This window comes from Copadichromis virginalis, linkage group LG4 (assembly GCF_057382275.1).
Source record: "Copadichromis virginalis isolate Kocher_CV1m ecotype Utaka linkage group LG4, C_Virginalis_male_GT1.1, whole genome shotgun sequence".
Classification (NCBI taxonomy): domain Eukaryota; kingdom Metazoa; phylum Chordata; class Actinopteri; order Cichliformes; family Cichlidae; genus Copadichromis; species Copadichromis virginalis.
Window position 1 is genome coordinate 6262997 of NC_140621.1, and position 22779 is coordinate 6285775.

The 22779-nt window shown below is 38.6% G+C and overlaps 1 protein-coding gene across 1 annotated transcript; it reads left to right on the plus strand.

Moving 5' to 3' along the window:
• Positions 1 to 3670: 3670 nt before the first annotated feature.
• Positions 3671 to 9199, plus strand: LOC146710690 (uncharacterized). The gene is made up of 5 exons (XM_085453289.1): positions 3671 to 3887; positions 3996 to 4289; positions 4755 to 5072; positions 7544 to 7681; positions 7768 to 9199. The coding sequence occupies exons 1-5, from the start codon at positions 3731 to 3733 to the stop codon at positions 8439 to 8441; spliced, it is 1581 nt and encodes a 526-aa protein (XP_085309415.1). The 5' UTR covers positions 3671 to 3730; the 3' UTR covers positions 8442 to 9199.
• Positions 9200 to 22779: the final 13580 nt, after the last annotated feature.

Genomic DNA, 22779 nt, shown 5'->3' on the forward strand with positions numbered 1-22779 from the left:
TTATTTATTACTAGAGCTACAATAATAAAGCAATGAGGAGGGGGAAGTAATAATATATATATATATTTTTTTTTTTCCTTTGGAAATTTCTGGTAAAAAAATCGTTTTGTTGGACGTAATTTAAAGATTCAAAGGAATTTCAAACGTCCAGTTTTCATTTAGGGACGGAGCGCCTCTTGTGTTTGTAGCCCCGTGGAAAGATGAAAAGTGTGAAAAATCTCTCAAAACTCCGCGAGCACATAAACCGTGATGTGAGCATAAACAATGTCTGAAATAATTTTTAGAGACGAGTAAGCTCGTGAAGGTCTTTGAAAGTGAGACTGATGACTGATTGAACTATTTGATTTGTGGAGCTGCATGTGTGGACTGTTGCACGCATTTCTGAGTACGCGGAATTACACACAAATCATTGTGTGCGCGCATATGTAAATCTTAGTTTACACTTGTGGGTAATATCGTAACCATTTTCCAATCTTTTGAGACTAACTATCTCTCGATAGAAGGGCCTGAGACGGGAGATACGCGCTTTGATTGACACTTTTGGCAACGAATGGCGATAAACTTACAGTGAAACTAAATTGATTTCATTGATCATATCTGTACTCACGGCTGGCAGCAGAAAGCAGAATGATAACATTCAGTCAGAAGTATAGATGCGATTGTTTTTTTGCTGGACAAAGTGTGTTAACTTCAGACTTTAATTCTGCATAGTTTTAATGCCCCGTGTCGGTTGATGGGAAAAAAAAAACCGCGACAAAACGAAAGGGGAAGTGTTTCGGGAGGACAAGCACTGTGAACAATTTTAGTTCTCTGTAGTGTTCTCTGGATCTCATAAATGACACGCCATGTGGGGCAGACAGCATTTTTTTACCCTCGGTAAGACGGATTTTCTATAATGTATAATGTTTTTTGTAATTTTGTACAGGCACAGTATCAATAGGATTTTGGGTTTGATTTTCAATGCAAATATTCATCACTGCATATCAACAAGAACATTTCTATGTAATAAGCAATGGCATGGTTTCCTCTCCGATAGTTTCTTGTCTCTTGGCCTCACCGTCACCTGCTGCAGGTCAGTCTGTTCCTATGTCTTTTTTTAAAGGAAAACCTTTAAGGGAAATATTAAAATGTTGTTTATATAACGTTCTTGATAGGTCAGATCAGACTAGCTGGGTCTGGGTCCACTCGGTGCTCTGGAAGAGTTGAAATCTATCACAGTGGCTCCTGGGGAACAGTCTGTGATGATGACTGGGACTTAAATGATGCAAAAGTGGTCTGCAGACAGCTGGGCTGTGGGGCAGCAGTAAATACCTATGGATCAGCTCACTTTGGTCAAGGTACAGGACAAATCTGGCTTGATGATGTGGCCTGTTCAGGAAGTGAAAGTTCTCTTACTGAGTGTCGAAACAGAGGATTTGGGACACATAACTGTGGGCATAATGAGGATGCTGGTGTCACATGTTCAGGTGAGCAAACTTTCAGTTAAATCCTATCGTGATATCAGTTCATAATAAAAGTTGTTAAAAGTGGTGAAGTGATTATTATTTTTCGTTAATAAATAATGTAATTAGTATATTATATTGTTTTTACTACACTTTGTTCATTGGAGAAAACATTTACTAGTAAATTATATTTCCCAACAAAAATGTAAATGCATATCTTTTTTTAAAATAAGATTTTCTTCTTCTCTGAGACACAAGTCTCTTCAGCTGCTGTAAATAAAAGAATCAGTGAAAATGAACTTTGAACTTCCAACTGATTTTAATCTCAAACATAACCTGTTCCCAACAGTTTTAGATTTTGCTCTCACAGCTGCAGACTTGGTGCGGTTTAAGGTTTTGACAGTAAAGATCAAATCTAAAAACAAAATTTGAAACCCTGAACGAGACTTTTTCAGTTACTTTCTAATTATTCTAATTGTTCATAGAGTTCTTTGAAAATGTTCTTTTTCACAAGACTGTCCTTTCTCAGCTGTAATGTTACAGCCTGTATGACCAAAATCAACATCAACACCATGGCTGCCATATTTTCACACACAACGGACAGATCAGCATGATTAATCAAGCGTACAACTAAAACATATACTCAGTGAAGTTAAAAATGACACACAGTTTACAATTCTATATCCAATAAATAATATGAAGTAGGCAACAGGAAAATACAGTGTGAAGTTGTAAGGTAGTTTTTTGATGATTGAATTAAAAATTTAAAATGTTCAGCAGGTCGACATATTGTGGGAAACATCACTGTGGTATCATCGAGCACCTCAACAAATGATGAAATCGTCCTGCCTGCTACTGTGTGACTATTCTTCAGCTGCTCTACTTTCTGTTCGTTATCTTTGATCTTGAGCTTGCCTGCAGATACCTTTGATCTCATTATCAAAGCATTAGCTGCTTTGCAAGGTGATGCTGACAGGAAAAGGATTCATTTAGCAGCGCGGCGCATTGAACAGCAGTAATGTGGTATTACTACTTGACAGTGACGCATAGGGAAATAATTCAGAAGCACATCTCTGGGTTCAGAGTTGCCTTTTTTTTTCTCGTGTTCTTCACAATGGACTTTTGGCTCTGTTTGTATTTGTTATTTATTCAGTTTAGGTAAATGTAAGGTTAACACTGACAGGCCAACTGCCTGTAAAAAAATAAAAAATTAAAATCCAGGACGTGTGAATTTTCAAGTATTGCATGCTAGTCAGGGCCATACTTTCATGGTGTCATGGCTTCTGTAGGAGCATGTCAGGATTTTCCTCTGTTTCGTCATCTGTGTGCTGCCTATGTGTTTTTTAAAGTTACTTTTGAGTCTGGTTCACTCCGAGTCACTTATTTGAGAAACAGATTGTAACCTTAACCAGCTCATTGGCAGGTTTTCTTCAACAGAGTATCCTGTTGTCCTGCTGCACATCAACCAGCTGCCTGAAACTTCATTTCCTCATTCATAAAGTCACCATCAAAGCTCAGACCAGCAACTTATTCAAATGAGCAACAAAGCAATGCAAACCAAATACGGGTGCCATCATTTAGAAAATGGATGGATAATACAAAAATTATCAAAGCGCTTTACACCACTCTCATTCATACAAGCACTTTTTTTGTATGCTTTCTATCTAACATTCACACAGATACACTCTGATGGGTGCACTGGAGGGCAACTTGGGTCTAGTATCTTCCCTAAGGATATTTGGCATACATACCGGAGCAGTCCGGGATTGAACCACCGACCTTTTGATAAATAGATTATATGAAAAGGCAGCGGCAGCCTCGCCTCTGTCAGTGCGCCCCAGGGTGGCTGTGGTTACAATGTAGCTGCCATCACCAGTGTGTGAATGTATGCGTGAATGGGTGGATGACTGGATATGTAAAGCGCTTTGGGGTCCTTAGGGACTAGTAAAGCGCTATATAAATACAGGCCATTTACCATAGATTGGTAGAACACCACCCCAACAAACCAAAAATGTCTCTTAAATGTTGAAATACTGACCAGGAAAACCAGTGCTAGTGCCATTTTACTGTCACAATGCTGGCACTACACCAGAGATGCTTAAGTTAAAAGGAGAATACGGTGTACATTTACCACATGCCAAATTATTGTTTCAGGGGTCCCCCCCAAGCCAAGGATCTCCATAAATAACAGTGAGGTCACCTGGGGTCAGAGTGCCAGCATCTCTTGTTTAGTCCCAACTCAGGCATCAGATGGAACTTTCATCCTCAAGAAGACGTCTGACTCATTCATGGAGACTAAAACCTCAAATTCCAACTCTACTATCTTCAGTATCAACAAAGTGAACTTCAGTCATGAAGGACAGTACTACTGCCAGTACGAGGAAAGCATTCAGGGTTCAAAGTTCTCCTCCCCCTTTAGTAACTCTGTAGGACTCTTTGTTACTGGTAAGGATAAATCCAATTTCCCAAGTTTTATGGTATATTCCATTTTGTATAATCTAATCAGTAAACTGGTGATAAAATGAAAACTTTAATTCTGTGTTGCTATTTCAGTAAGCTTCCCCAAACCCCATATCTCCATCAGTCCTGCTGGTGAGGTGACCTGGAGTCAGAACATTGCAATCACTTGTTCAATCTCCACTCAGGTTTTGGGTGGAACGTTCATTCTGATGACAACATCAGATTCATTCAACAGGACCCAAAATTCAGCTACAAACTCTGCTACCTTCAGTATTTCTTCTGTGGACTTTGATGATGAGGGATCGTACCAGTGTCAGTATCAGAAAAAGGGCTCAAGGCGGGACTTTAATTCCCCGCTAAGTGACAGTGTCACACTCAATGTCACAGGTAAGAGCAATAAATAAAAGGGTAAAATAAAAAGATCAAAACTGATCAACTAAATAAAAATAATACAAATTTGTTTTATTACTGTTGGCTCACTATATAAAAAAAAATGCTGGAACTTTTCTGTCATTTCAATGTTTATTTATTACGTAATTCCTTAGTGTAATGTGAATGACCACGAGAGGGATCTTTATCAGTAGGAACAGCAGCAAAAATCTATGCCCTCCTACACATATCCAGTGGGACGAATTGGAGTCTTTGGCAGACCGATTCTGGCCCCTGGGACTTATGTTTGACACCGCCGCTGTAGAACATTAAACAGCTGTTAACATTCGGTAGATCACAAAATACATGGCTAATGTTGATTGGTTAATGATGATTCATAAATAATAAGCTAACTTGCATGAAATGCTACCATTGGACTTGTTTCTGCTGCCCTTATTAATGGTAAGTCTTTCTTTCACACAGTGAGACTGCAGAGGCCCAGCATCTCCTTGACGTCTCCTAATGCAGGACTTGTCTGGGGTCCTGAAGGTGCCGAAATCACCAGGGGTTACAGCTTTGTCCTCACCTGTTCCATTAACTCCACATTTTCCAGTGGACATTTTATTCTGAGCTTCTCTGGCTCCAACCTCACAGAGCCAGCAGTCAACAACTCAGCCTCCTTTAGTTTCCCTGTAGCTGAGTATGAACGGCAGGGCAACTACAGCTGTGTGTACGAGGTCACAGTGTCCACACGGACATTCAGATCTGCTGTATTGGCACCGATTAGTGTCATCATTAAATGTAAGTACAGTGTTGAATTCATGGATTTTTGTATAAAAGCAAAAAATAACATAAAAATATCAGACTGACTGTGGTAGCTGTAGCTGTATGTACCATGCAAACTGTGACCATTGCATTAGCTTATGTTTCCCAGTCTTGTTATAAATGTATACATTTAAGACCACAAAGAGAAGTCATAAAGGAGGAAAATGGTAGAGTATAAAAATAAAATGGTAAATAGACTGATTCTTATATAACAGTTTTCTACTCGTCTCTACTCAAATGTCTTTGTACAACACGCCACATTTAACCAAGCACTGTTTTCTATACTTGTCAGTGCCTTCTAACTAACATTCATACTCTGATGCAGTGGTCCCCAACCCCCGGACCTCGGACCGGTACCGGTCCGTGAGTCGTTTGGTACCGGGCCGCGAGAGTTGAGGCTCAGGTGGGAAATGTATGGTTTTCAGGGTTTTTATCGGTTTTCAGCCTTATTTTGTTATCGTTTTTATCGTTTACTCGGTTTTCCTGGGTCTTTTCACGTGTGTTATGAATAAATGTTATTTTTTTCGGTACCGGTACTAGTTTTATTTTGTTGTATTTATCCGCGACACCTTAAAGGCTGGTCCGTGAAAATATTGTTGGGCATAAACCGGTCCGTGGCGCAAAAAAGGTTGGGGACCGCTGCTCTGATGGATGCATCAGGTGGTTAATAACTTGCCCAAGGATATTTGGCATGCAGACTGGGGAAGCAAGGGATTGAACCACCCCCTTTCCAATCAGTAGATGACCTGCTCTACCCCCTGAGCTTAGGGATGGGTACCGGTATCCGGTGCCATGATGGCACCGGTTCTGACATAAACGGTAGTAACCAGACCGAAAAGCAGCGCACATTTCGGTGCTTTTTTTTTCCTGAGTTGTGATACACTTTAGATTTTAGCCAATCATTTTACGTTTCCGAGGATAGTAGGCGGGTCCAGGTACGTACGTTCTTTTAGAGCAGAGCTACAGATTAAAAATGCCCAAGGTGAAGCGGTCAAAAGTCTGGCTGTACTTCACAGCAAAATATGCAAACTCAGCAGCCTGCAACAAGTGCTTTAAGGTGATACTGTGCAAAGGAGGCAACTCCTCAAATCCGATGAAACACCTGGCGACGCATAGCAGGTTTTTTTTAAAGCCGAGAAATGCGCCGTATTTGATAGCTTGCTGCGAGACCTCACACCGAGCACATCTACTGAGGGTGTAGCCGTAGCCCTGCCAGTGTAGCAGAAATGATGAGGATGATGATGCAGCAGCAGCCATTCTTCTCTGCGTGAGTAGCTTAATGTTGTTCGTGTGTAATTTACATTGAGTAGGCTAACCACGTTATTACATTAATGCATGTAAGGTGAACTAGCAAACACCGTCGTAGTTACATGCGGCTGTCTTCCTGTTTGATGGCAGATACTCCCTTCACCCTGGCCAAAAAGGCTAAAATGACCAAAGAAAAAGTGGAAAACAGCTAAACGAGAGGTTTTTGGACAAAGTTTGTGTTTTTTTTCCATTGTTTAAGCACTGCTTCCAGCCAAGAGTGATGCCATATATGCCCCATAGCTGCAGAAAAGGCTAACATTGTTGTCTTTTTACAAAAAAAACAGCTGAACATGAGAGGTTTTTGGACAAAGTTTGTGTTCTCCATTCTTTAAGCACCGGAACCGTTTCAAAAGTACCGGTTTGGCACCGGTATCGGATAAAACCTAAACAATACCCATCTCTACCTGAGCTACAGCCATCCTCAAAAGACCCCATTTGTTTTTGATGACACAAAATAAAAAAAGATCTTAGCAAACCAGTTCTTATTACAGATTGTTTTACAGTAATGTTCTCAGAAAATCTGTTAAGTATACCCAAACCTCTTACAGTCACTCAGTCAGAACAGACCCGGTCTTTTGGATGAGGTACTGTCCACTATGTGTTACACCATTATCCTGCATTCTATGTGAAAGTTAGTCACAAATCATGAAGATCAAATAAAAAGAAAGTCAGACTTAATATAAGACATTAAAGCAATGATCATTTTGATGAATGTTACTCTTACTCTGTAATATTGACATTATGTTCTGCAGTATTGTCAAACTGGAGGTTAAAGCTGGCTATGCTGTAGGGCAGACCTACCCTGTAGGTGAAACGTTTCATGAGCAAGCATTGTCCCTCATTTTCTCAGATCCACCCATTGACTGACACTTGGTTTCATAATGGCAAAAATGGTGAGATTAAGAAGGCTTGACAACAGGACTTAACAAACCAATGGGTGGTCGTGTCTAACTTTTAGACATAGTTGAGATGAGAAGTGTTGACAGGATGAGCGGAGTGCCCTTTCAGTGACCTGTAGCCATATTCTCGAAACAGACTTGAAATAAGTTACATGTTCTAAATTAAAACATTAATGAAAAGTAGTTCATTATGTGAAGAAGTGTTTTGATGGTCAAACTGATCAAATTCTCTCTCCTTAGTCAATTTGATGCCGCTGCTGTCCTCAGTATCTGTTGGACTCCTGTTGCTGCTCCTGCTGTTGCTGTTAGTGGTAGGGCTGGCGTGCAGGAGAAGACAACGACGAGCCAAGAAGCCTGTAGCTCTCATCCACAGTCAAAGTGTGTGCTCGCAAATTTTAAACAATTATTCATCTGATATTCATCAGACTATATATTCACATTCTTTCCCCTTACTTGTGTTTCAGTGGCTGTCCGAGTCGGGAATGCTTACAAGTATGGAGATGAAGATGATGATGAGGATGTTGAGGACTCTGTGAATGTTGATCTATTGGACACTAATGAAAAAATCACAGGAGGAGCTCCTGGGCTGGATGAAGATGATGATGATTATGAGGACCTAGTGAGTGATGATGATCACGATTATGAGGAAGCAGGCCCAAATGACAAAAAGTCCAAGGAGGCCTGTGTGAGTGTAGACTGTCACAGACAAGATGAGGAAGAAACTAGTGATGAAGAGGAAACTAGTGATGAAGAAAACAACTATGAGAATGTATCCCCGCCTTCAGCAAGTGTGGATAATAAAGAAGAAGAGGAAACTAGTGATGAAGAGGAAACTAGTGATGAAGAAAACAACTATGAGAATGTATCCCCGCCTTCAGCAAGTGTGGATAATAAGGAAGAAGAGGAAACTAGTGATGAAGAGGAAACTAGTGATGAAGAAAACAACTATGAGAATGTGTCCCCGCCTTCAGCAAGTGTGGACAATAAGGAAGAAGAGGAAACTAGTGATGAAGAAAACAACTATGAGAATGTGTCCCCGCCTTCAGCAAGTGTGTGTAATAAGGAAGAAGAGGAAACTAGTGATGAAGAGGAAACTAGTGATGAAGAAAACAACTATGAGAATGTATCTTTACCATAACCAGCTCATTATCATTCGTAATGAGCTCTCGTCCTTTTGTATGAAATGGTAAATGGACTTGTTCTTATAAAGCTCTTTTATCCTCTGAGCACTCAAAGCGCTTTAGGCAACTTACCTCTTTCCTCCATTCATACAAGCACTTTTGATGCTTAAGAGTTTTCTATCTAACATTCACACACATTCACACTCCAGTGGATGCATCAGAAAGCAACTTGAGGTCAGTATATATATTTAGCATGCAGACTGTGGGAGCCAAGGATCAAAGCAACCTTCTGATTAGTAGATGACCCGCTCTAGCTTCACCTACTTCTTTTCCATGCACTTCTTTGGAAGTGCATGGAAAAAGGGTAAAAACTGTCGTGTCACCTTCCAGTCATATTGAACACAACATGATGTTAACTTTGTAAATGATGATGCACTTTAGGCAACTTGCTTGCAACTGATTGAGCTGTGTCCCCTGAGTTCTAATCTCAGTCAGATCTTCCCCTTGCTCATGAAAACACCAGTTTGAAAACACCAAGAGAATGATGGCAAAATTGCTCATCTTGAGGCTTCACGGTGGGATTTCAATAACCAATGGGTGATGCCAAGCATGGGTGGATGCATGCATTATTTTTAATATCCAGTATCTCACAAAAGTAAGTAAACCCCTCACATTTTTGCAAATATTTTGTTATGTCTTTTCATGGGACAACATTGAAGATATGACACAGTGTACAGCTTGTATAACTTTAAATTTGCTGTCCCCTCTAAATAACTTACAGCCATTATTGCCTAAACTGCTGGCAACAAAAGTGAGTACACCTCTAAGTGAAAATGTCCAAATTGTGCCCAATTAGCCATTTTCCCTCCCTGGTGTCATGTGACTCATTAGTGTTACAAGGTCTCAGGTGCAAATGGGGAACAGTTGTGTTGAATTTGGTGTTATTGCTCTCACACACTCTCATACTGTTCACTGGAAGTCTAACATGGCAAAGGATTTGAAAAATAGAATTATTGCTCTACATAAAGATGGCCTAAGCTATAAGAAGGGTGCCAACACCCTGAAACTGAGCTGCAGCACATTGGAAAAAGACCATACGGCAGTTTAACAGGACAGATTTCACTCAGAACAAAAAAATAATCGTTGCCACGCAAAATATTGACACCTTGGGCACAGCTTGGACATTTTCACCTACAGGTGTACTCACTTTTGTTGCCAGCAGTTTAGACGTTAATGGCTGTATGTTGAGCTATTTTGAGCTGACAGCAAATTTACAATGTTATACAAGCTGTACACTGACTACATTACATTCTATCAAGGTGTCATATCTTCAGTGTTGTCCCATGAAAAGATACAACATTTTTTCAATAATGTGCAGGGCGTACTGACTTTTGTGAGATACTGTACATTTTCTCCAACATTAAAACCAGATCTGAATTTAAACTAGTCAAATATTGTCTATGTACTGTAAAAATATTAGCTGGCTAACCTAAGTTTGTTGTAAGAAGCCTTTTAGATATGATAGTCAACAGTGAAAAGCTCAACTTCAACAAACTGTTTGCAAACTGTTTTCTATGATGTCACTAAAGCATCAGTGTGGGTCTTCACATTAATTATTAGTAATAATTCCAGGATATGTGTTTAAAAGAGTGCAAATGTTCTTTGAAACAACCTTCCCTGATAACTTTTAGATTTTTGATGATTTATATTTTAATGCTTTGCACTGTATGTTATTCTTGATGGTGGACTTGGGTCTGGGACGCCTCTATTTTGAACTGATATTGCAATTAATTTTAGATGCATACATCATATTTTATATTTTCCAGTATTATGACTTTGTCCATATAAAAAACATACTGTAAATATATACATGTATACATGCAAAGTATTATACACTGTCCCTTGATACTCAAACACTTTTCAAAAGCAAACTATAAATTTCATTTTGTTATTTATGTAAAACTATAGATAGCGAGTAAACACCTTTTCTAATAAATTTCCTACAGAATATGTAATTTCACCTGGATGTTATTCCACATTCTCACACATTTAAAACCCTGGGCAATCTTAATTTGGATGTTTTGACAAACTTGTGAATAATAACCTGGTTGAGCTGGGTGGTGTAATCATATCTTAGTCATTTAGAGATGCAGACACAGCAGCTATCTGGAGTCTCTCTTTCTGTTTCTGATCCTGGCATCCTCTACCTAACTGACACACTTCTTTATTCATGCAGCAGTGCTGATGACTCACAGCTGACTTAGGTTATTTCATATGCGTTGTTGTTCCTTGTGAACTTTTTTCTTTAGTCCAGATTTGGTGGCTTCACCATGAATCCCCAGTGCAGTCCAGTTCATCCAAACCATAATGCTTCAAGTAAAGCCAGTCAGCTGAATGCAAACAATATTTATTTGCTGACACTTTGAGGTGCATTAAACTTTTCACAGCAATAACAGACATCAAGATAAGCTTCTGGTGTTTTGCATCAGCAAACTGTTCCAAGAGGATGTGGTAAATACCACAATGAACCAGCTGTTTTCAACCAATCACATTCATTCTTGTTCACTGTTTGAGCCAATCACATGAAGGCATTACAGTCCTAAAAAGCCACAAATACATATGACACATGCTCTTTGTTGTGTTCACAAACAGCGCTCACATACATACAGTGTGGAAATGTTAGAGTCTGTCTTGTTTCGGGTTACAGGGCCTCATCACTGCTTAAAGGATGAGCTCAGACTGCTGTTTGAAATATGTGCTCGGCCCGGAGTCGCTGCTTAGGTCAGTTCTTGGTAGTCAGTTAATGTCTGACGAATGAAAATTCACAGAGCATACAGATGCATAAATAATAAAAAAAAGCAGTTCCATGTCAAAACTGTACTTGCTTCAGAAATGAAGGTAATGTTAACATTAAGAACACAACGGCATGTGCCGCCATTTTGGTGTTACCTTGGCTGTTCATGCACCTCTTGAGTTTTGTAACTTGGCACAATTGCCACTATGGACGTATTCGAGGGAAAACCACGGTCCGTCTGTACAGGCATCTGTATGACACATAAATGCGAGAGCACAAGGACTCCCAAATGTCAATGAATTCACGGAGAGATTTCAGCGACACTGGGAAAGAAAAAATCAGTGTGTTACAGACTGTGGAAGAATCTCCGTGATCACTCTGTAAAGGCAAGAAAGAGGGTACAGGCTAGAAAAAAGCACCAGCAGGCAACAAGCCAGCCCAGATATTAGCAGAAATACACTGGCTGATGAGGTTTGTAAAACACAGAGATTGATAATTTATTTATTGATATTTTGTTTTAAGTCTTTTGTGTTAATGTACTTTTGCAGAATTGACTCTTTGGTGGTTGGCCTGTTGCACCCCTCACAGGCAGTTGTAGAAACTTTTTTTTCCTTCAACCATGACTCACTTGTACATTTTGTTCAGCAAATTTGCTTGTTTCTAGACACATCTCCAAAAGTTGATTCTGTTCATCTGGACGTAGCGTTTTCAGAGAGAAATGTTTCGTCACTCATCCAAGTGACTTCTTCAGTCTCAGCTGACTGCAGGTTTCCCCAGCCTTCCCCAGCTTTATTTAATGGAAAACTTCCACAACACTCTTCTGTGTTGTGCCATCCGCTTCGCCAGAGGTTGTTTGGTTTCCCCGATGTATAAATCCTGGCAATCCTCCTGGCACTTAACAGCGTATACTATGTTACTCTGTTTGTGTCGGGGGACCCGATCCTTGGCGTGAACCAATTTTTGATGCAGTGTGTTTTGGGGTTTTTAAGACATTGACTGTGCACTGTTAATGCTGTCCTATTATTAGACACTATACAGCGGGTATGAAGGTGGAAGAGAAGGAATCTCAGAATCATCAGGTAAAATTTATATGAATCTGTGCTACACTTGATGTAACATAACTTTGACCTTTAAGCCACAGCCATTGTGCCACATTGTGAACCAGTCACACACTGCTCTTTTAATCCATCACAGTACACAGTAAACAAAAACATGAAATTGCCATTCAGATATTTTTTTCTTGTTTGACCTCTCACTCAGACATAATGGATCATATTATTGCACTTTCCACTTGTTGGTAATGTGCTTCTTATGCTTTATCTGTATTTGTTCGGGGACTTGTTATAAATCTGTCATGGTATTGCATCACGGACCCAGGGTTTGGTGTTTATTGGTTAATATTCGTGGATTATTGTCATTCTGCTTGTGTTTATTCTTACTTCCTTGGCTTTAGGTTTCTGTTTCTTTGCCTTACCCGTGAGATGCAACCTCAAAATCACTCACTTGTTCCATCATTACTAAAGAAAGTTTATTTACTTTACAAAGTTTATTTATTTCACATGACACCCACTTCAGGAGTTTTGTTTTCCATCAAATAACTGGTGACCCTCCTACTTGTATAAAAGACACAGTCCAGTCTTAGGCTCCTCTCCCTGAGTGGAATAATGAGTCTATGTGAGTACAGCTGCGAGTGTACGCTAATTATTGAAATTAGAATTTAAAAAAGAAATAATAAATGATATATCTACTGCTGCCAACTGGAAACAGTTGCAATCATATCAGCGTCAAGCTTGGCTGAGAGCTGGTAGCGCTGTGGTGTTTTATTACAAAACACATGAACACGGTCAAATTGTGCAACTTTGAATAAAGCCCTAATAATGAAAAGCATTTTGAAGTTGTGTTCTGGTTTTTTTTTATTATTATATTTACTTTTTTTTTTTCAGATAACAGATACATACATATATCATTGCTTTTACATAATTGGATCCCAAGTATGACATATTTTGCTTGTCATAACTGGCAGAAATTGAAAGTGATCACCAAGGCTTGAAGTGAAAACACAAATTGATCACACACTTTGAGTGTCACACATGATACAAATGATTTTTGTTTTTCACTGCATCATTATGGACTGATAACAAAGTGATATCTCATCATCTCAGACATGTTAAACACATTGATGGTCTGCCAGAACATGTCTGAAAACATGTATTTCATTAATGACAGCTGAGCATTTTTGTGCCAGAAAAAACGTTCCAGTTAAAACCACTCTACAGTTTGTGTTGCTCTCTGTCGCCCTCTGTTGTTCAGCTCTGAACATAAAGTTTTGTTACTGAGGAAAGGAAACTTTCCTCAGTAACAAAACTGAGGCTTATCTTGCTATAAAAATCGACCAATTTCAGGGCAGACGCAGGGCAGATAAAGACATGGACCCCAGTGAGTCATTTGAGTTCCTGTGCATAGAGATTGTCTTTTATAAAAAACAGCTGAACTAGGTCCCAGTTAGATGGTAATGTGTGTTCTTATGTTGGGTTGTAGTGACAGCTGTGTGCTCTGCTGCAGGAGCAGATAAGCCAGGGGTGTCCAACTCCACGCCTCGAGGGGCGGTGTCCTGCAGGTTTTAGATGTGTCCTTGATCCAACACCGCTGATTTAAATGGCTAAATTACCTCCTCAACATGTCTTGAAGTTCTCCAGAGGCCTGGTAATGAACTAATCATGTGATTCCGGTGTGTTGACCCAGGGTGATACCTAAAACCTACATGACACCATCCCTTGAGACCTGGAGTTGGACACCCCTGAGGTAAGCAGTTTATTTAACTTTACCTCATTTGAATCGAAGGCCGATCCAGGTCTGATCCATGTCTTGTCTTCCTGCAGTAGGTGCTGTAGTCGCTGCCCCTGCTCTTCTGGGAGCTGCTGGTTTCACCTCAGCTGGAATAGCTGCAGGCATGATGTCATTTGCTGCAGCTGCTAATGGAGGAGGAGTGGCAGCCGGAAGTGTGGTAGCTGTTTTGCAGTCAGCAGGTAAATTAATAATTTGATGTTTCATTAGGATTTTAACTTGCAACAACATCCAAAAATAAAAAGTTCATGAAAATATCATAATTTTAGATTAGATAATGACACTATGCTGTATCATTATGATAATTATGGTCATTATGATAAACATAACTATGACATCATCAATGATATCATTACAACAATAACTGTGAATAATGATGATGATAATGATACAGTTCATGGATAGATAAATTTGGCTGTAATCTTTACAGCAGTGCATGCTATGACTTGATGATAATGATAGAGTACACTGTGATATCAGCAGGACTGAAGTGATATTTAGTCATTAGGCACAAAGCACAAGTATTTATCAGTTTCTTTGTCTAATGGTGCTGCAGGTGCAGCTGGTCTGTCAGCTACTGCTGGTCCCGCTGTGGCTGGTGCTGGAGCAGCAGTGGGTTGGTTGGTGAGTTTCATCAGCTAAAAATCACGAAGAACTCGTATATTTGCTTTATGCCAAAACTGGAAGTCTTGTTATTCTTCTCAAGCTTGTTTTCATCATTGTGTTTTAATTGTGTTCATTATGATACATTTATATTAAAATTAAGTATTATGGTGCAAAGTTTTAAACTGCGTGTGTATCATTAATGCAGCTAACTGTGTTCTTAAGCATCAATACACAGTTACAAGGAAAAGACATGATTTTGTTTACAAGTCAGAGAGACAACTGAACGTCTCAGTGAAACTAAATCTGTTTTCATCTGTTCTTTTGGAACATTTGTGTGTGGCATTTTCAATCAGCTGTCTTGTGGAACAGCATCCAAAACACTGATGGACTTTTATTATGTACAGCCGTGATATTCTCTCAGAAGTTGAGAAAATATCAGGGCTGAAAAGCCATATTTGAAAAAGTCTTTATTTCCTTCCATATCTGCATCTCAATTTATATTATTGTGGGTAATTTCACTCCAGTAATTGTCAACGTTATAAACACATGCCTGCAATCACAACAACTGCCTCACCTGTCAATGAAATACAAAAAGATATCAAATAAATTATTTTGCAACGAGCGAGTAATAATAATTCTTACAGGCTATATGAAGGGATAACATCATTATAAAAAAAATACAGACTCCCATATCTCTTCCCAGTGTATGTGCATGCTTTCAAAGATAACTCAGATGACATCAAAAACTCAACTGCAGATATGGAAGTATGTGAAATGTTTTTTTTCCAGTGTCACATTACTGCCACATGTCCCGTTTCATATGACAAAACCAGTTTTAATTCCACCTTGTTTATATATTATACAGCTTTTTACCACCTTCATCAGAAAAAGAAATTCCATAATGAGTGGTGTGTTGGTGAAAAAAGTACATTGAGATGATACAACAAAAAATGCAGCATGAAGCAAAGTTGGACGAGCTGTTATTTTTTTAAATTGATCTATGAAACAGATTTTATGAAGGGATCTCTTGATAACTGCACTGAGTGATTTTGTTTGCTGAAATGTTCTATTTCCAATTGTAAACTGTTTTTCAAGAGCAGTAATTAAAAAGATAGAACAGCAGCTAGTTTGCTTTTCTTCCACCTTAATTTACAGAGAAATAGTGCGTTTTGGGAACATTTCTTCCCATCTTTTTGGAACTACTATCCAAACAGTAATGTAGTACGCACACATTTAGTATAAAGTTGGTAGCTTAGAGTATTTCTTGGAACTGTGGGGAAATGCATGTATTGTCTGACTTAGATGCAATAGTGTTGGGAATTCTTCCAGCAGGACCCTGCTGTGAGCATGAGAGTACTGACAGCAATGATACGAAGTTATACGAGGATTATGAGGACAGCAAAGTAGATAAAGTTTATGTTCTTACACAGTTTTCTGAGTATACACTTAATCTTTAAACAATGGAGGAATTATTCACATTCTTCACTTTACAACAAAGTACTAACATCACCCTGTGAACATTACATCCTGTATTTGTAGCATTAATATTATGTGAGAACAATGCAATCGTAAAAATTGGAATCAAAGAGCTCAGAAACATAGTTATTTTTTAAAATATTTTGTTTTGTTTATATTTTTATTTATTGTCAACAATCTTCATTTAATATTATATTACAGCAAATTTGGTTAACTATTTCTATTCAGCCCTGACACTGGCACAGCCAGATATTCAAAGCCTTCATTTTTTTAAAAATCAGTTTCATACATTGAATAGTTTTCACTTCTTACAAAATGTAATTCTCAGAGAAGTTTTTTTTTCTTTTTTTTTAATTCAAGTCATTTCAGTTTTATCTATACAGCACCAAATCACAACAACAGTCACTTTATATTGTAAGGCAGACTCTACAATTTATGTCCCAATAGCAGGAAGTCAGGACCTGAAATTCAGACTGGGCAGACCGTTCTATCACAAAGGTTTGTTTTTTATTCAGAGGCAGTGTGACCAAGAAGTCAGAGGACTTAGGCTGAGGGATTTGCGTAGAGAGAGTGATAGAGAATTGATGGGGTGTTTCAGATAATCTGGGTTAACTGTTCCCGTGAAATTTCAGGAGCTAAGAGGGGTTAAAGGGAGGGATCGGTGGCCAGCGGGCAGGCAGGTGGAGGGCTCAGAGTTCCATGATCCATTCACAACCATTAAGGGGAGATAGCTTGAGGTCTTTGACCAGCGCGATCTGCTTAAGCTGACCAGCTGGAACAAATAGAGAACTAGTTGCCACATAACTAGAAGTAGAAATAAACACTAGTAGGCAGATCTGAGTACCACTGAAGAGGTGAAGAGAGTCTGAAGAGAGTCTGGTGAAGCTCTGTGGCACAAGGCGTCCTTAAATACTGCCTGCTCCATGAAGCGATGCAGCTCAGCAGGAAAGATCGGTGTCCAATTCTCGGACTCTGCCCTAGGGTGGACCCCTCCTCCAGAGGAAGGGAGAGAAGGAAAAAGATTTTCTATTAAACAAGGAGAGAAATTCTGGGTTCATGATAATTTGATCTCTTATCAGTCCAATTTAACCCACAAATCTGAAGCTTCAGTCCCTAAATTAACCAAATGTAATGTTTCTTTAATCAGCACAGTAACCTTCAGCTCTGCTTGTCAGTATAAAGATGTTTGTAGTCAAATATGAATTATCTAACATGAAAAACGTGTATTAAGTAGAACAATGTGATTCCTTTCAAAACAGGAGTAATTGTTACTAAAAATGCGCTGTACTGTACTTTAATCATGAAAAACAAGGACTTTTCAAACTGAGTCCAATCTTTTGAGCAGTAGTTTATACTGTTTGTTTGTGTCTGACTGTATCTGATCAAGGTTTTGTCAGCATTTTGAAACAAAGACTCAACTTTCTAGCTCTGTATTTCAACAAAAATTGAGCTGAACTATTCCAATGGCGGTGAAAAACTCTCCCTGACAAGTCCACTTTATTGCGTGTTCATTGGCGTTTTCTTATCAGTGGCTCATGTTTAACAAATCCACTTTTGCATTCATATTAATACTGACCTGTCACGCTTATCAGTGGCTCATGGTTGCTTAAAGCCTATGTCTGTACTTGAGCACAGAGGCAGAGCATCATTCAATCCTGCCAGCTGCCTGGCAGCATTTCAAGGATGACAGACTCCACTTTCTCTCCAACAACACAGCTCATAACTTTTTAACAGTCTGTCCCTGTCCTGATACTCTACATCATCTGCTTTAATCAATAACCATGGACTCTCACTGCAATTTACGCTACAGCTCAAAAGTTTGAATCAAGTTAGAAATGTCTTGTTTTATGAAGAAAATAAAGGTTAGTTTGATGTTGAGTAACACAAAATTAATCAGTCAGGTAAAGAAATATAAATACTTAATAGTAACACTGAGCATAACTCAGGAATGAGGTTGGAATATCTACGCAGGTGTACACAGGCCCATTTTCATCAACAATGCCTCCTGTCTTTCAGTGGTACATTGTGTTATCTACTGCAAGTTTATCACATTAAATCCCAACTTATCAGTCAAGAACACTTTTACCAAAGATATCAGCACAGACCAAAACTACTTTGCTGATTAAGAAAATAATACATGTTCCCATATTACTGTGTGGATCATCCCATTTTCTCTTTTCACACTGATTAATCCAAGTTGGCACTTTTCTGTAAACACAGTGAACATTTGGATGTGCCACTGCCTTCAGCTTTTTATCAGCTTCACTCATGAAAGAACTTTTTATTTCTAAAAAAAATTGCTTTTTTAAATAAATCATTTACAAATCCTTTACTTCCACCTATTTCAAGACTTTATTAGAAAAAAGCCAACAAAAGCCCCAGATCCCAAACAAAACCATATTTGTTTTTGTGATCTCTGCAACAATGGTCACAGTGGCTGATTTAATTTAAGCACATTTTGCCCCATTGAAATCATCTGGGTAACAAATTAAGCCTTCATACTTATCAGGGTGCAGGAGTGGGCTCATTCTCGTATTGGCTATTAATTCCATCTTATCCGAAGCTTACATAACACGGGTATTTTCTTCTTCTTTTTTTCTTTTTTTTAAACTGGCTTTCTTTACATACACAAATTTAAAATTTTCTCAGGTCAAATCACTTCTACAATGTTTTTCTTTCATTTTTGATGAACACCTGTCTGTGCTAATTTTTACTGTGTACTTTTCATGTTGACATCCCCCAGGACAACATCACAAAAACCTGTTTTATTGTGAATAAATATGTGTGATGGCTCTTAGAACTCTATATCCTCTTCCAGGTTTTGGTGGCTACTTGTATTTAGAGCGATATTTGTCACCGTGGTTAGTTACTCAGCTGAGACTATATATGGACCTCAGCAACCTCAGTTTCTATCACTTATTCTTCCAGGTCATTTGGGATAATTTAATTTTTATTTGTTTACACACGCATTTACACACTACACAAATTACAGACAAACTGGTGATATTCTTGACTTTTAAATACATTTATTTTTTTCAGTGAGGTGTATATATTTTGTCTTTCCCTTTCAGCCAGGGGTGTGACATGAATGGTGGCTGATGTATGTGATGACAGTCACACATAATTAAGGGTAAACACTGAACTTAATCACCTGAAATCATCATAACATTTAGATTTTCTGGAAATGAACACATTTATTGTATAATGATAATGTGAGTAAAGGATGAAATACACAATACGCTTGTTAAGATATTTACCAGTGAAATTCAGAGACTCATTAGTTAATTCATAATATTACAGATTTAGGGTCTTTCACACAGGAATTGGTCAACAATTGAATTATTATAAAATATATTGAGTCTTTGGATGAGCCTAATGAAGACTAATGAGACTAATGAAGCTCTGAGGTGTGCTGGATTTCATCACTGTTAGTAGAAATAAGTCATCTGACTGACATACAGAAGGTCAAGACCTCAGCAGGACAGTTCATCCTCAACATTTAATCTTATTCAGCTTGTTTTAGAACTGCAGAAGCTTCTTGGATGAGAGGTGAATTGTCTTCATGAAAATAAATGAAGTCCATTCGCTTTCTTTCCAAGCTCTTTAAAATAGACAGCTTATTGTAGGTAGGTTCTAAACAGCTTTACATTGATAAATGTTTCTGTGGATTAATGTAGAAATGCATTAAAGCATCATAGTCAAGGGAACAGGGGAAAGAGGCACATAAACTCTGACTATCTTGCACTGCCCTCTGCTGAGAGTGAGTGAAAACACTTTTACTTCATTTTGATTCATTTGAATTTGAAGTTTGAAGTTCATTTTGAACTTGAATATAACTTTTATATAACTCAATTTATATAGCACCAATTCACAAAACAGCTATATAATATAAAGTGTTAGTACTTTAAATGGTTAAGGAGATTTGTGTGATAGTATTATTTACTTGTCTAAGATGGTACAAAAATGATACCTCCTAGATTTTGGTGCTTTTTAATAAATCCTTGCAGCATAATGTGCTACAGTCATATTTGTTATATTTCAACATGTGCTATACAAAACTCAGATGTTTTTGACATAATTACATAATGACTGATATAGTTACATATTATGGTTCTTCTTTACATCTACATCCTGAAAAAGTGTTTCTCTGTGAGGAAATCCCAGTCTGCTATGGCAGCTCCAACATGCAGTACATTTTTTGATAACTTTAATACATACAAATATGTTTTATAAAGATACAAAAATAACAGATGAGATTTTAAAAAAGTGTTTATTTTTTGTTATTTAGACCAATATGGGGACATATTTCAGTTCACATTTTTGCGTCGTTATGACATATTATTGTTAGTTTGGTGAGGGCACCAGGAGTGCCACTGTGCTGGACCCCAATGCAGTATCAACAAGTCTCTGCTGGTCATCAAAGAAGATGTGAGGCCTGATCTTCACAGACCAGATTCACATATTAGGTCTTATTTAGAAAGCGTTGGGCAGTGAATGTATCAGGATCACTTAAAAGAGCAAAGATTTTCTCAATGTAATCGCTTCCATTTAGGGTTATTTCAATAGAAACAGCTGAGACCTTTAACAGCTCTGTTCTAACGCATCCTCCTGAGTTCATACCTACATGGACGTCTCAGTGGTAGATTTCAAATGACATTGAACATATCAAAAATCTAAGAGACATGCCTAATTGAATTGGTAGTGAATGGATGTATCTTTAACTCACCACGTTTTGTGATCACTTTCTTCAGTGAGTCTGATGAGCTGGCGTTGATGAAGATGACCTTGAAGAGCTCCTCAGTCTGCTTTTTAAATTTATCATTCACAGCTTCAGAGACTTGAATTTGAGTGAGAAATAAAACTTAACTTAAATGTAAATTTAGCCAGTTTTCTGTGGTTTTATGTTATATTATACCATTTAATTTTTGTATTATAATCTGTGAATGGTCCTAGGCTGCACTTACATGGCATTGTATATGAAGTATATATGTCTCTGCTTTCTTTTGGTTTTTTTAATTACGAACCATGTCACTGTTAGATATACAGGAGATGAGCCAAATGCATCCCTGTAGTGCACAGTTACCTTGGATGGTCTTGCAAGGTCATGATTCCTGGCAGAAAATTTGTGCGAAATGAAGAGTTTCCCACATTTTTCTGCAATGCAGCATATTTGAGGAGAGGGTGGCCTCCTTTAAGTTCCTCAGCACCCACGTATCTGAGGACCTATCTTGGTCCACAAACACATCAGCCCTAGTGAAGAAAGCCCAGCAGCGCCTCCATTTCCTGAGGGTTTGGAGATAGAACAGGCTGCAGACTGACCTACTAGTGTCCTTCTACCGAGCCACTATCTGTGTGGTACGCTGGCTGACAAGAGGAGACTACAGAGGGTCATCAAAACTGCAGAGAAGGTGATCGGCTGTCGGCTCCACTGTCCCCCCTGGACTCCATTGCCAGCTCGAGATGTCTCTCCAGAGCCAGGGGAATTATAAAGGACTACCTCCACCCTAACCACCACCTCTTCAACATCCTGCCCTCTGGAAAAAAGTTGAGATTACTAAACTAAAGAACAGCTTCTTCCCGTGGGCTGACAGAACTCTTAATGCAAACTAAGAGTGTGAACAGACTTCTCCAACACATCCACTCTGACGCTTCTAATCAACTATGTTGCTGCCATCCCATGTGCAATATCTCAGTCTTTTCATGTTCTGTGCAATATTTTTGGCCCATGTGTAATATCTTTGGTATGTGCAATATTTTGGTCTCACTGGAACTACCACCTCCACCCTAACTGACCATAGCCACTCCACCCTTATTTATTTATTATATTGTATAACTGACCTTGTATACAGCCCACAATGTTTCTCTTTCAATATTTCTACGCATACACCATGTACATTGTTACTCACATATATGTATAAATATATATTGCTTTTTTCCCTCATTGTATATTGTTTTCTTTACTTTTGCACCTTTGTGGTCCATCTACCCAATTTCGCTGTGCAAGAAACCGCACAATGACAATAGAAGCTGTAAGTCTCTTTAAGTCTTTATTTTCTCTTTTATTTCCAAAGTTTTGCACATTTACAGTTTCAGTAGTGAAAATGGTTTCAATGTCCAGATTCTGTGTGCACAGACATAATCAAGTTTTGACCTTGGCAGATTAGTGTGTGTGTGGCTGCAGGAATGTGAAAGATAATAAATATGTCACCAGCCAATCATTATGCATAACTCTGAATGAAATGGTGTTATTTATGGTGTATTTGTTGAACACAGAATCATGATTTACATGTGATTTTGCTGATAGTTAAGGATGCTTAATTGCTTATTATTGATCAGAATATAATCAGGTGTAAGTTTAATAAATAAAAGGGATATGAAAAATATAGTGATAATTCTAGACAGGCCTCACACTGATGTCGGGATGCTGCTTGGCAAAATCTGATATTTCATTCCTACCCAGTATCATGGTCCTCCAGTTTCCTGCCTTGCCCGCTTCTCTCTCTCTCTTTGTCTCTAACCACACTTTGTTTTGCAGTGTCTTCCTCCAGCATCTGGCTGACTGCACTTGGGTTGACTTGGGTACTTGCCTCATCATCCGGTACCTTTAAGCTGGACGAGGACTGTCATTCAACGCC